At 45.8% G+C, this 14,976-nt stretch overlaps 1 protein-coding gene across 1 annotated transcript in view; it reads left to right on the top strand.

Annotated features, from left to right (window-relative positions):
* SCUBE2 (signal peptide, CUB domain and EGF like domain containing 2) overlaps positions 1–13,792 on the top strand; it is a 36,235-nt gene extending 22,443 nt beyond the window's left edge. The window contains exons 17-22 of the mRNA XM_005426515.2: positions 6,739–6,906; positions 8,091–8,252; positions 8,960–9,157; positions 9,749–9,901; positions 10,904–10,983; positions 11,647–13,792. Of these exons, the coding sequence (XP_005426572.1) occupies positions 6,739–6,906; positions 8,091–8,252; positions 8,960–9,157; positions 9,749–9,901; positions 10,904–10,983; positions 11,647–11,799 (914 nt within the window). The 3' untranslated portion in view covers positions 11,800–13,792. The remainder of the gene's footprint in view (positions 1–6,738; positions 6,907–8,090; positions 8,253–8,959; positions 9,158–9,748; positions 9,902–10,903; positions 10,984–11,646) is intronic.
* The last annotated feature ends 1,184 nt before the right edge of the window (positions 13,793–14,976 follow it).

Raw genomic sequence — 14,976 nt, 5'->3', positions numbered from 1 at the left:
TCCAATCCAGTTTTGCTAATTCTAGAAAAACTTGGGTTCGTAGAACAGACAAATTGTTTAAAACATCTGTGCAAGCAAGCAGGGAATTACTCAGGAAATCTCGGAAAAAGCTCTAAGAGCTCTTTTTTTTTTTTCTTGGAACATTGCAATAAATCTGAAAAATTTTGGAAAGTTCACTGAGATGAGTTTACAAGGATATGTCCAAGCTATTTTGTTGGATGCTAGAGGAAGGCTTTGAAAAAAAACTGTCATTCCAATTGTACAGAGCACAGTATGACTCTGAAGATATTTGTGATTTCATCTGGAAAAAACAGCGATGAGTAAGCTAAAAATGTTGCAGGTGGAGAAGGCAATGTGAATTACAATTAGAAATTGGAACAGAAAAGAAACACATTTTTCTAGATAGCTGCAGAATCAGTTTAATGTCGCAGCACAAATGTGAAGCATACGTGGCATTTCTGTGCTAGTTCAGAGAGAAAAGGGAATTTTGGGCAATGCCTGTCCAGAAAGCTCTTTGGTGGGGTGAGCACAAACAGCCTGCCCATGGTTAAAGCAGAGCCACTGAGCATAGGAACACAAAGGTTTTGAAGAACAATTTGTACAAGTCAGGCCTCTTCTGCTGCTGAATTGGTGCCTCAGTTTGTTCTGGACACCCTAACAGGTGCTGCTGTGAGCACTGGAATGACCCTGTGTGTCTCATGCCTTAAGGTTTGATTTGCTCGTGCCTGACAAGGTGCAATGACTCGGTGAACCTTCCTTTGTTCAGCTGAGTTACTCAGACCAAATCCTGGTGGAGATTGCCTGGGATCAAACAGGAGGTGGAACTCACCCCACAGCCTTTCCCTTACACCAGTGTGAAGGGCGCTCTCCTTGCACTTGTTCCCCTGCTTATTTTCATTAAATGTACAGAAAATGAGCATCTTTGACACCTCCCTGTGCCACTTGTCAGGCTGCTGGAGCTGGGCAGCCAGCTCCCAGTTGCTGAGAGGACATAAAAGTACAGAGTTGTTAGGAATGCCTCATTTCCCTGGAAAAGCTGATTGTCCCAGGGTGAATGGCTAAAGTGGGACTGGGGGCTGCTGCTGCTTGGGCTGCCAGGCAGAGGAGCTAAGAAACAGGCTGGGCAGAGGAGAATAGAGTGGGAATGGTGTGAAGAAAGGCAAGAAGCTAGTCCAGGGATCTGTGTGGGAGAGGGACTTTTGGTTTTTGTTCCTTTGTTTTGATCTGATTGTTTTGCAGAGCTGCTTCTGGATGGGGCTGGGGGTCTGCTTACCTAGACATGCTGGTGGCTCTGGGGAGAAAGTGGCTGCACAGCAGGAGATGCTGGTCAGCAGATGGATTCAGGGCAGGTGGTAGATGTGGCCTCTGGACAGCAAAGGACTTTGGCTCAGACTGGCCAGGGGAGTAGGAAGCAGTGAGGGAACAAAGCAAGTCAAAGGGACTTACAGGTCTTCTTTGATGCAGTTACTGAGTAAAATGCAGGTTTTAGTTCATTGTTTTCAAATACTTGGAGTATGGCTAGATATGGTTAGCTACAGTTTGGGTCCTCTTTGGAATCCTCTTAGAATTCCCTTGGCACGGCACTGTCTGAAACATTATTTATATTTTAGCAGTGTCAGAGGAAGAGTCCAGCTCCTGATCTGACAATTTTTGTGCTGGGTAACTGGCCTGCAATTGCAGCAGCAAGATAAATTTCATTTGGTTTCACATTTCTGGTAGGGTAGTTCTATCCCTGATTTTCCTGTCTTAACTCCTACGGTCTTGAGTGGGGCACAGTGCAGAAGAAAAGCTTTAGGAAGACACCAGGAACAAATTGCATGCGGTTTCCAGGGTATTTTATCATTGTTAATATGCTGGATGCTTGCACTTGTGTGCCTGCTGTTCTTTAAACAGCTACTGGTGGTAAAAGGGAATTCACTGCTGATTGCAAGGGATAGTGTGGTTTATTTCAACTTTGCTGTTCATTGTACGGTTCTGTTTGGGATTTTCTGATGCTTTAGAGGCTCAAGTGTTGCATTTTTCTACCTTGTTATGTGTGAGTTCTGTATCTATGATGAGCCCATTTGGCACTGGCTCATGTTGGTTAATCCCATGAAGTCCTGAGTGTGAACAACAAGGAGCAACCAGTGATAGGTCCATAACCATGGATATCCCATGAAACGCCCATAGCAAAATGGAACTTTCATCAGCCTTCCCAGAGAACTGGATTCTCCTAGCAGAAGTATGATTTTTCTGCCTTGAAGTAGATCTCTAAGGTAACAAAGATCCATTTTGGAATGTCAGCGCATCAAGCCTGTGTGTGAGCCCTCTGAGCATGCTGGAAATGCTGCATGCTGCCTTGAGAGGAGACTTGGCTTGAGGAGAATGCAGTCTCACTCACTAGCCTGGCTACAAGTGCTCCTTCTCCAGTATGAGCTTGACTTCAGAGAGATTTAACAGCCAAAGACCAACTGTTTAAATACTGCCAGTTCCTTTTCAGAAAGTGATTTACCAGTAACCTCCGTATTGAAAGAAAATAAGTTCAAACAACAACAATTTTGCTGTTCTTCCACTGCTTAAAACTCTGTCATACTTTGATCACATCCCATGGTGTCAAAAGCACACTGCCTTGTCTATTTTTTTGTTTTTGTGTTTTTTGGGGGTTTTTGGGTTTTTTTTAGTGTGTCTCTTTTTTTTTTTTTTTTTTTGTGTTGGTCACACCAATACTTTCAGAGGTGGAAGGAGGCACTGAGAATTACCATTTCCTGAAATGGATGCAAAAAAGGATAGGACAGCATATCCTTGCTCCACAGTAGTTGCAAGTGGGTTTCCCCAAAGAGCTGTCACCTCAGAGAGCAGCAGGCTTGAGCAGCACTGGCACAGGATGGAAATGATGAGCAGCTTCATCTTCTGTGGGAGGTGTCAGTGCATTTCGTTGCTCAGCATTCAGCAGTTTTGTGCCCTCAGCTGAGAGGATGCAAATAAGACAATAACATTTCATCCAAAATGATGAACCACATCTCAAAGCTTTGTATGTGGTATGATATTGGCATTATAAAAGTATGAGAGAGGTATCTAAAAGGAAAAGCAAAGTGCTGCCTGCCTTTGCAGTTGTTATAAGTAATGGTTGTGTTGCACAACTGTTGTTTTTTTGGGTCTTTTTTTACAATTTTGTGAAAATCCAAGAAGAAATGAATTTATCAAAAGGGAGAAAATGGGGCTATTTTTCCTGCTTAGCTGCTTGCCCTGAAAATCATAGATTCAGGAGGAGTGCTGTTTTTCCTGCTAACCTGCTTGCCCTGAAAATCATAGACTCAAGACATAAATCCTTCGAATGCGAAACCATCTCATGTGACCTAAATGTGTGACCTGCTCAAACACAATAACTTAAAGGATGCCGCTTCAGAATCAATTTGCATCACTTGTTGGTGATTTTCCTTATAAAGTCAAGGCATCATTCTTAAGAAAATGGTGAATTGGTGGATCATGACCTCCTTTATGAGGTTCACCTTCTCAGCCCCTGAGATACTACGGCGTTTGTCTATAGGAGCAAATGCTCAAAGGCTAATGTGCTGAAAAGAGGGGAAGAGCCTTTAAATGTCTTTGTAACTGTTAATCCTGGTTCCCTGTGGGCCCCTCTCTTCCCCCCCACCCCCCCTTTTCTTCTTGTTTTTGCATCAGAAAAGCTTTCACTTTTTTCCCCCCCTTTAAAACAGCTGCATGAGACTCAAGACCAGGTTTTAATGGGCATTGAAGATAAACAAAGACAGTGGCTGCAGAAATGAAGTCTGCTAGAGGCAATTGGTTCTTTTGTTCATCTGGAGAAAAAACAATCAAGTTTCTGGAAAAAAAGAGCAAAGCCAGCCAGTGGAATTGTGATTTAATGTCATTATTTGCAAATCTTCAGATCTGGTTTTGACTGGGTATTTCCCACACGGCAGGTGGGAACATGCAGTTTCTGATTTTGAGAAGTGAAGCTCCCAAACTTCTGTACTTGTTTTCTTTAAGAAAATATCTGGAGAAGTTTAACTTCGTGGAGGTGCTTCTTGTGGATTTTTGCTTTTTGTTAATTTTGTTGGGCTTCTTTTTAAGAGAAGGCTCATCTTAATTTTATGCATAGTCCTATGGAGTTCAGTAGGATGATTTCTGGGTTGAAATAACGCCCCTATTATTAATGTTACTATAATTGAATCTAACACTAAGTCTTATTTGTTATGCTAAATTGGGCCCCTGTGACTGCTGTGAGCGCTAAACAGGCTTCCCCCACTCCCCCAGCTCTGTGCTCCAGTGGGGCTGGATGAGTGAAACATTTCTAGGTGGAAGATGAGGAGGAACTGGGAGCAGTTTACAGGGAATGTGTTTATGGATTGAACTGTCTGGACACTTGTACCACTGTGAAAAGCTTGAGTTGATGTAGTCATGTGAAGAACCAGAAATATTTGTGAGTTTGAGGCATTAAAACTTGGACATGGCATAGAGTAATTCTAATATTTTCACTGAGTAGTTGTAAATAGCAGAATCTGTATGTGGGTGTACTGACCTCTTTTCTCAAATGCACAGAGGACCAATCAAAGCCTGAAGTGTTTGGTGTGTCTCAGAAGTCAGAGCTTTTTTCAGCTGGCTCTGAACACACCGGTGCAGTGGTGGTAGGTAGCTACACAGCCTTTCTTCTTTCTGTTGTTGCCACCTCTTAGGAAAATCAGAAGGAAATACTTGACTCAAATGGTTCAGATTTAATGGAAAAGTTCTCCCTTGGCCCAGATGGAGGATCTCAGTGATGTCTGAGGAGGTTTTTTTAAGCTTACTTCCACAATGCAAATTTTCAATAATTAGGCACTTTGCTAGATAACCCAGGAAGATTTAGATTAGTTCAGTTGTATTCCACAGAGAGCTTCACAATTTTCACAACATGTGGTTTCAAGACAAGTAAGATGCAGATGGCAAAGTTGTCAAGAGAGATCTGATGGGATAAGTTCTCAAATGCAACATTTGCACATAAGTTGTGGGTTTGATTCCTGCCTGGGGCAGGTTTCCTTTGAGCTCTGATAGATGTCCTACTGTTCTGCTGGACTCTGAGCAGGTTTAGGAAACCTGAAGTACAGTTTTAAGACTGAATTTGTAGGGTCAGTGTTTCTGTTCAAAACACAGAACAGAGACACCTCTTCTCCCAAATGCAAAAAAAACCCCAAAAACAAAACACCTAAAAACCCCCAAACCACCCCAAACTTGGCATGTGATTAAAATGAATGGAAAAAGAGGAGAGAGCAGAGAGCAGGTTTTTCTAGTCAGGTCACTCAAAGCATTAATTTCCCATAGAGCCATGGAGTTGTGTGAGGGAAGGAGATTTGCTCAGGTCTTTCCATTTCTTCCAGGTTTCTGAAGTCAGTAGGCACTTCTCAGGATCACCTTTCCTAACCCTGAATTGTCTTTCCTTGTCGTGGAACTGTAAATAGTGCTCTTTCCTTACCTTATTAGGAGTGCTGCAATGAAAGCCTGAATTCATTCATGTTTGTGGAAGTGCACAAATTGTACAGAGATGAGTGTTCTGCAGGAATGTTTATAAAACGGAGAAAGGCTTGAAAAGTGTGGGAGCAAATGAATGTGTGTCCTTATGAGGGCAGAAGTGATATGTGGTGGAAAAAGTTAGAACCAGGAGCTCAGACTTCCTCACAAGCTCTCATTGATAAGCCACAGAGCCAAGCTTAACCTGCTGCATTTTATTTTTAAGCCAAGGAGGAGCAGTCAGCGATTCCTCCTGGTGTATCAGCCACAAACAAAACTCTTCATCATTGATCATGACCGGCAGTTAATGCCCTGCTTGTTGTTACTCACACATCCTGAAATGAAGCCAAGGCCAATTTAACTTCCTAACAAAACAGCTATTCACCGAGTGATTTATTGGAGCTATAAACTAAAACTAACAGTTTATTATCGTAACAGGTCTTAAAAGGACAGGATTTTTCAGCACAGCTGAACAACTGCAACAGTGTTTTGTGCCTTTCCAGAGCAGGGTAATTATTAAATACTGGCACTGAAGCCAGTTCTTTTGTGAAGAGTTTGAAAACCAGTACTTCTCAAAGATACTGATGAATATTGCTGGGCTTGCTGGATAATACTGAGGTGTGTGATGAAGGAAAATCAGATTGGGTTAGTGCTGTCTGTGCACCATACAGAACACAGCAGCCCAGTGCATACATAATCATTACCCAAGATTATCAGAGGAATGGCAAGAGTATTTCTGCTTTAAAAGCCTTTGAGGCATAATGTTTGGTTACTGAATTTGCATAATGACTTGTTGCACTTGAGCTTTTCACACAATTAGTAATACTAATGGTCACGAGATATAAATGTTCAATAATAAGATTGAACAGAAATCTGGAAGTATGTTTTTGGCATCTTAGGTTCAATACTAAATTATTTTATTTGGAAGGAGTTCAAGAGCTCTCTAGGTAGAATGAGGAGATAATCACTACATCATTGCACTGCACAGAGGAGCAGAGAGCCCTGGACAGGCTGAGTGTCCAGTGTGGCCTTGCAACACGGTGTGAAATCCATCCCAGCCCCCAGAAGAGCTCCCTGGCCCCGCAGGCTGTCACAGTGCACATTGGAGGTGTGAAGCTCCAGCTGTTGCCAGCATTCCTTTCTGGAGCCGTGCTCCAGCTGCCCCAGTAAAGCAGAGCAGTTTCCTGGTGGGGCTGTGGGTCCTGTGCAGGCTCTCTAGCGCTCCTACATCTCTAATGTGTGCTCTCCCTCCCCTAGATCAGTGCCCCCCTGGTGAATATTCTCCTGATGGCTTCAAGCCCTGCCTGCCGTGTCCCCTGGGGACGTACCAGCCCGAGGCTGGCAGGGTGTCCTGCTTTCCCTGCGGAGGAGCTCTCACCACGAGGCACAGCGGGGCAGCCTTGTTCCAGGACTGTGAGACCAAAGGTGAGCCCAGGGTTTGTCTGAACTGCTTTGATCTGAGGCAGAAGGAAATGCTGCTGCTCAGGTGGGGCATTCAGAGAAGGTTCTTTCTCCTTCTGAGGGTCAGTCCTTGCAGGTGTCTTACAGCAGGTTGGCCTGGCCTGTGAGACACCTGAAATTCAGTAAAGCCTCAATTCTTTCTAAAACTGGTTACCAAAAGCGTGGGTAAAAGAAAATTGCTTATATAAATGACTAGAGGATCAAGTCTTTAACAGAAAATCTACTGCTGCAGAGCAGAAATAAGGGGTACAAATAAGGTCCTGATGCCAACATTTGGTAGTGGTTTGGATTAAGAGATCTCTCATTTCAGTTATGTTTACTGAGAATTACAACATATTGTAAGAATGTAGCAGTATCATTGAAGAAGTAATATTACTGGTAATAGTGTGATATCTAATAGTTTCCTTCAGCGTAGAATCGCTGAACCCACAAAGGCTGCTTTTCCATTCTTAATTTTGTGAAATTGAAGTACTAAAAAATGATGTTAAAACTCTGGATCAAGATAAGAGGAGCTGATTTCAGTTTTATTTAACATAAACAAAAACAAGTCTATAAATGAGGTTCAGTTTTCAAATTGGAGTGGAGATTAAAGGAATTCTTTCTATTAAGTGGAATGAAGAGCTCAGGAATTTGCATGTGGAAGAGGCCACATGAGACGTGGAATCACAGATGCAAGAACTATTTGGAGCTTATCTGAAGCATTTGGATTGGGGCAGCATGTAGGGAGGACTCCTGGCTGAGCTAGCTTCCAAAACTCAGCAAGAATTATTTGGGAGAAAGCAGAGCTTAAAAGGAATAGGAAAAAAAGGGTCTGTGCAGCATAGAAAACTACATTTGCTAGTAGATCTTTGCAACTTGCACAAAATAACCTGATAAACTGAAGTTGTTTTGTTTCCCTCATTGTTTATTACTGTGGTTTTATTGCTGCTTTCACATAGAACCACTCTACAGTGTTCATTTGGGAAATTTGAACCTGAATGACTTGATGAACTAAAATTTGCTTAATTACCTCTTTTTTGTTACCCCTACAGTTTACTAATAGGGCATTTCAGCTTCTGAGATTACACTAGGTCTTGCACAAATGTATAAAAGTATATTCTAGTATGCTGCTGCCACTTTTAAACCATGATTGTTTAATTTCTGTCCAGTTCAGTGTTCTCCTGGCCATTTTTACAACACCACAACTCACCGATGTATTCGCTGTGCAATTGGGACATACCAGCCTGAGTTTGGACAAAATTACTGCATTTCCTGCCCTGGAAACACCACTACTGATTTTGATGGGTCAACAAACATAACACAGTGCAAAAGTAAGTACAGCAAGATGGTTTTGATGCTCTCTTACAAATAAAAAGACCGGGCCATTAATGTTTGGGGTGACCCTAAGGGCAAAGCTCAGCTTTGCTCCAGGGAGCTGGTGAGAAGGCAGAGCTTGCTCCTCTTTTGCTGCCTGCATCTCACCCCACGTGGCTCACTGAGGTCTGAGAGAGACCATTTCTGCAGACTGGTTCCATCAGCCTTGTCAAGGTAAGGGATGACTGCGTTTGGCACTTGGTGCTGGGTTGCTCGGGGTCTTGCTATCAAATCTTTTCTCTCTTGATACAGCAGAGTTTGTGTCCTCAGCACCCTGATTTGTTCCCTCCTATGAACAGGAATGGAAGCTGGCTCACAGAACTTAATAGCTCTAGTAACCATTTCTTCTTAATAACAACCTTTGAAAGAGTCCATTACAAAGGGAGCCACTGCTCTGGATTTATGGTAGCTGAGGGTAAATTAAGGAGGGAGAATGGAGAGCAGAGAGGTGACTGCTCAGAACCAGCTCTGGAGTGCCTGCACACACACAGACACATGCAAACACACCCACACAGGGATGTGAGAGGCTGGCAAGGAGAGCTGTACCTGCAGCAGATGCAAAAAGGGAAATGTGTGTCTGCCACCCGTGCTGCTGATGTGACTGCAGGAGGGCTGCAGGGTGGCCTCTCTTTGCCTTGTCCTGCATTGTGTGCTCCTTTTCCAGACAGGCAGTGTGGAGGGGAGCTGGGAGATTACACTGGATATATTGAATCACCCAACTATCCTGGGGACTACCCTGCAAACACCGAGTGCACCTGGAGCATCAACCCTCCGCCCAAGCGCCGCATCCTCATCGTGGTCCCAGAAATATTCCTGCCCATTGAAGATGAGTGTGGAGACTACCTGGTGATGAGAAAAAGCTGTGAGTCTGAAACACCCCCTGGGGCACAGCTCAGGGGGAAACACAGGGTGAACTCAGGCATTGCTGTTTGCAGAAAATCAATGTAGTCTGCCTGGCATCTATTTAAGAGCAGAAATTTCTTTAATGGCAAATGAAGAAGGCCTATTTGGCAATGCTGCCCCATAGTTTTCAGTGAAATTCAGAGGGTACAAGGCCATGATGTGCCAGTGAACTGAGGGAAATATTGTTAAGTGGGGGTAGGTGGTTCAAGCTAACCAGTCATGCATTATGCTAAGCAGTTCTAGCCTGGGTTAGCAAAGAAGAAATGCTTGCTAATCCTTACAGGTGCCTGATGTGTGGATAAACAACCTCAGTTTCTAGTGTAGGCACGTCCTTCAAACAGTAGACTGTTATTTTAGGAGAAAGGAAAATGTTCCCTCACCAAGAAGTCCCTCATTGATGGCCTGCCATCCACTGATGGCCTGCCACATTTTGAGGAGTTTTCTTAACACCAGCAAGCATTTTTCTGGTGGTAACAGAGAAAACAGCTCTAACAGGCCTTTAGCAGGAAGCATTGTCCCACGGCTGCCTGTTGTGTGTTTGCTTTGAAAGCTTCTTCCAACTCGGTGACCACGTACGAGACCTGCCAGACCTACGAGCGCCCCATAGCCTTCACCTCCAGGTCCAAGAAACTCTGGATCCAGTTCAAGTCCAACGAAGGGAACAGTGCCAAAGGATTCCAAGTCCCTTATGTAACCTATGATGGTGAGTGGGAGTGAGCAGCTGGGCTGATGTGGGCTGGTGCAGCTCCAGCAGTGCAGAATTCCCCTCCCTAAGCAGCAGGGCAGCCCAGCAGTGTCACCAGGAGCTGCTGCCAGGAGCTGTTTCATTTAAACCCAATCTAAGGAATTCTGCAGTGCACTGCAGTCTTTTAAGTTCCACTGTGTCTTCCAAATAAAAATCTGGAGTTCTGGGCCCTGGCCTGCAAATTACAGAGCTCAGACATAGAATCTAAGTTTTATGCACTTCTGTGCCTTTCCATCTTCTTTGGGTGGCCCCAGCTAGGAATTAGGTAGAGCCCAAGTACCTGTGTTTTATGGTGTTCCTGCTACCATTTGTGGCCTAGAATCAGGTAGCAAAATACCCATATTGAAAACAGGCTTGAGGGGAAAGATTTTCACCTCACCCTTGTCAGAATCACGAGGTGTGAAACTGGAGCTGAGGATTTGCACTTCAGCATAAGTGATATTGTATGTTCTGCTCACACTGGATTAATTGTGAGGGAGCCATCCCTGCTGTGGTCTGCAGAATTTCACTAGTGGTGGAAAAGTAATTTTTCAGGGGAGACCTCTCCTTTTGAAGAATTTCAGGTTATGACTGACCAGAGGGGTTACTTTTAAGACAGTATCCTCTTACATAATCTTTTTATTTCTTCTTCCTGTAGAAAGAAGTCAGTAACAGGCTGTGGGTGTGTACAGATGGGTCCCTGCAGTTCAGCTGGTTTGAAGCAGGTTACTTGGTTACCACATGCACTCCAATCTTGGGTGCTTTATGATTTCCTTGGCTTTTGACAGATTGATGCTGAGCAGCTCAGCAGAGTACACTGTTCTCATACTAAAAAGAAAAGTGTTAGGAATATTTTCTTACTGCTAATATGTCAAGTACTACTGGCTCTTCTGAGGCAGGGCTTCTCTGTGTAACCACAGGAGGTATTGAGTATGTAAGTGAAGTGAAGCTGCAAATTACTCTCTTGTGCATTCCCCACAGAGGATTACCAAGAGCTCATAGAGGACATTGTTCGGGATGGCAGACTTTATGCATCTGAAAATCACCAAGAAATACTTAAGGTACATTCCTCTCACTGAACATGTTGGTTTTGATTGGAAATCATATTATTTGGTGCAAGTGAGTTTGGTGCAAGTGAGTTTCCTGGTCTGCATCAGGTCTGTTCCTTGGTGCACCAGGCATGAGCTGCTCCAGGGAAATGGGGTGAACCAGCAGAGCCTGGTTGTGCAGAGCAGGGAATAGGGGACCCTTTGCTCAGGGGGACTGAAGGTGGATCAGAGCTACCAGGGAAACTGGAAATTTATTGGGAAGGCACTTGGTGCTGCTCCTTGTAGCCTGCAGGTTGGCAAAGGCTTTTCCTCCCTGGGCAAAAGGAACCTCTTTGTGGATTTCTCTGACCTTGGTTAGGGGACTTCCATAGGCAAGTTGAGTGCATGCCTTTCTTTTGCTGGATATCAGCTCAAGCGTGCATTCATTTTGTGGTTTGTTTGCTGCTCTTGGATGTATGAGGAAGGAAGAAATTCTGGAGCTGCTAATTTGGAACACCAGTGACTTTCCAGGAGCCTGAAAGTCAGCCTTGCTCTGCTATGCTTCCAAGCCCTTAAACACTTGAAAAGTAAAATCCCCCATAATCTTTTTAGAGTTAGAGAGGCATTAAACTTTGGTTTAATACTGACCATAACTCCTCTGTGGAACTGATATAAAATGTGCTTCCCTTTTCCCAGGACAAGAAGCTGATAAAAGCACTGTTTGATGTGTTGGCACACCCGCAGAACTACTTCAAGTACACAGCCCAGGAGTCCAGGGAGATGTTCCCGAGATCCTTCATTCGGCTGCTGCGCTCCAAAGTCTCCAGATTTTTGAGGCCTTACAAATAGTTGACACTGAGCTTAAAAGCTGAACCAGCCCTGGGCATGCACAGAGGGGCTGTGGTAGGTGGGGCTGCTCTCTGTGTTTTACACACTGGCAGAAACGCTCCAGCGAAGCTCGCCAGCTCCCTTCTTGGCAGAGTTTGGCTTTCTCGGCTAATATAAATATTTTGGTGAACAGAATTTTGATTCCTTTCCAGATAATACCTTTTGGGTACCAAAGGATACCTCATGGGTCCCTGAATTGGAGACTGCCCATGGTTTCTGTAACTGAAGGGCACCAAGCAGAAGTTTGTAGAGCTCTGCCCCGTTGCTTCATCAGCACCTCTAAAAGCCCATGAGGACAGGCAGGCTAAGCAGTGTGGTTTGGGATGAACCTGGGCTGCCATTAATGCATGTTACCTCAACAAAGCTGGGTTCCTGCTCGGTCTCGCTGAAAGTGAGAACAGGATTGATGACTCTCTTAACATTTGCTACACAGGAAATTCAGAGCTGAGGTTGACACAGTTTTAATTCAAACCAGTGAGGCCAAGAACTGCAGAAGGTGCAGTTTTTCTCTGAACTACACAGGGCATGAAGCAAAGGGTTGAATATCAGCTTGAATGTTCAGGGTCTGGCTCACACAGTGTCCATGTTAGTGACCTACTGGCTTACTTGGAGTGATACCAGAATAAACTGTGGGCACCACAGCAGTGGAAAACAGGCCCTGACCCACTGGACATTTCCCTTTTGGGCTGTTAGAGCAGATCAGATTATTTCCTAAATCCCAGTGTTTTCCTCATGCATAGGCCTGGGACAGCAAAAGGCATTTTCCAAGTTGTGTAAAATTCTGCCCTCTGAGCACCTGCAGGTGAACACAGAAGCCCCATTTTAAATGCAGGCTGTGTATAGATGATGCTCTTGGTACAACACTGTCTAAAGCTGAATAAGGTTCTTGTATGAGCCTCAGCTGTCATATTCTCCACCTTTTCTGAGCACCTTGTGGAGCAGAGAAGAGCTGCTTTCCCTGTCTGGCTGGAGAGAAGGAGAGGTACAATGATTCAGCCAGATAAAAGGTTGTCCATGGCAAATTGTTCCTCAGGATTCCCAGGCTCTGTGTCCTTCTCCTCAGGCTGTGTTTCCCATTGGAGACAAAGCTATTCAGAGAGGGCCTGCAGGGAAATCTGTGCTGATCACAATGTTGTCTCAGTGCTATCCTGCCCACACCCACATCTCCCCTGGCCATGCAATCCATTCTCTGAGTAATGCACCTCGAGGACCTTCTGCCCTGAAGGGAGACAGCCACAGTCCCATCCATTTGGAAATGGACTTAGGGCTTTTGTCCTTTGGCCACTGGCCATGCCAAGAGGTGCAGTGGGCACCAAACTCCCTCTCTGTGCCCTCTTAGGAGCAGGACTTGCATTTCCCAGGGCAGCCAGGGCCAGTGCTCCCTTTCCCAGGGTGTGGAGTCAGAGCTTCTGGGTTTCCCTGCATTGGCACGTGGTGTTTGGCTGCTGTGTGTCAATAACACCACAGTGTGACAGCAGAAACCCTCACCAGGAGCTGGGCTCTGAATCTCTGAGCAAATGGGGGCTCCTGCCTCAGCCTTGCTGAGCTGCCTGTGGGGCAAGGACACGTCTTGGCCGTGGTGTGACAGGGAGGGACAATGGCTTTGGCCACAGCTGGGGAGCAGAGCCCCTCAGGATGGGGCTGTGGGGTGCTGTGCCCCTCCTGCTGCTGGGGAGGAGTTGCCTCAGCCTGGCCAGGGGTGGGAAATGGTTTGTGCTGCTGCCAGGAGGGAGCTGTGTCCCTGCTGCCCTGGGGATGGCGGTGGCAGGGCACAGGGCTGCTGCTGCAGGAGCCACAGGGAGAGCTGGCAGAGCAGAGGGAACACAGCTCCGCCTCTGAGTGCCCCTGGCAGCTGTGCTTCATCCCAAACAGGGTCCCTGCTGCTGCCTCTGTGGGAGAGGGGACAGGAGCACCTGGCAGAGGGCACGAAGCAGCGTGCCTGGGGAGGGGAATGGCTGAGGAACAGCAGAACAGCAGGAGGGATGGGGAGAGGCTTTGCTGCATCCTGCTGCATGTGCTGTTGTGCCCAGGAAGGCATTCCCAGCTGGTTTCCCTTGGGCTGCACAGCCCCTAGCCCACGCTGTTGCAGGCTCCCCATGCCAGGGAGGCACAGGGAGCCAGCAGGCACCCCTGTGGGGCACTCTGGAGTGGCCAGGGTGTGCAGCCCTGCTCTGTGCTGGGCACTGTGGGCACAGGCCCTGCTGTGCCAGCCTCTGGGCAAGCCCAGCTGAGGGGCTTTGCTGTGGGCTGCGTGCTGGTGCCAGGGGAAGCGGAGCAGCTCTTGGAGGGCTCCATGCCAGGGAGGCTGCAGCTCTGAACAGCTCTGCTCTGGGCTACTGAGGGACACACAGCAGTGATGGTTTCCACCAGGGCTTGAGGAGCCCAAAGCTGTGATGTTTCTAATGGGTGAAACTCTGCTGCTCTGATGTGTTCTTGATCCGTGCTCTGGGTTTATCAAGCTGTGATGTTTCTAATGGGTGAAACTGGGCTGTGCTGCTCTGATGTGAGTTATTGATCCGTGCTCTGGGTTTATCGCACTGCATCTCCTCTCCTAGTCCTGCTCTGCCCAGCCCTGCACAGAGACCCTCAGGGATCTCAGCTTTGCTTCTCCTGCCCCAGAATGAGCACAGGCTATTTTCACTGCTGGGAGGGGAGCAGTGTGCACAGTCTGAGGCTGAGGAGAAAACCTGCCCTTTCTCAGAGAAGAATCCTCGTTGTTCCACAGCCCTGTTTGTTTCCTACTTAAATAGCAAATGACTCAGAAGCACTTCTGTTACCCTTGATGTGACATTATGGATCAAAATTTCCCCTTTTACTGTGTTTCCTGTGTGTGCAGTAAGAAGTGAAGAGGGAATTTTTGCTGCCTTGAGTGCTGGGAGGAGTAATAACTTGCAGAATGTCGTAAACTTGGTATTGTGTCTTCATAGTGATGGTAGTGGCTCTGTAGAAATGGCAATTTCTACTTTCTGTGTGGTTGTAGACTGACAATGTGTTTTGGCAACAAATGACTCAAAAGTGTTTAACCTTATAAAACAAGATGGAATTTTTGGAATAATGATTAATGCTAACTGGGTGACCCAATGTCACCTATGTCAGATAAACACCAGGATCCTTTTGATGACTGTAAATTAATGTAAA

This window comes from Geospiza fortis, unplaced genomic scaffold (assembly GCF_000277835.1).
Source record: "Geospiza fortis unplaced genomic scaffold, GeoFor_1.0 scaffold450, whole genome shotgun sequence".
NCBI lineage: Eukaryota > Metazoa > Chordata > Aves > Passeriformes > Thraupidae > Geospiza > Geospiza fortis.
Note: the sequence above shows the minus strand (reverse complement) of the source record. Positions and strands in the feature narration are given on the sequence as shown.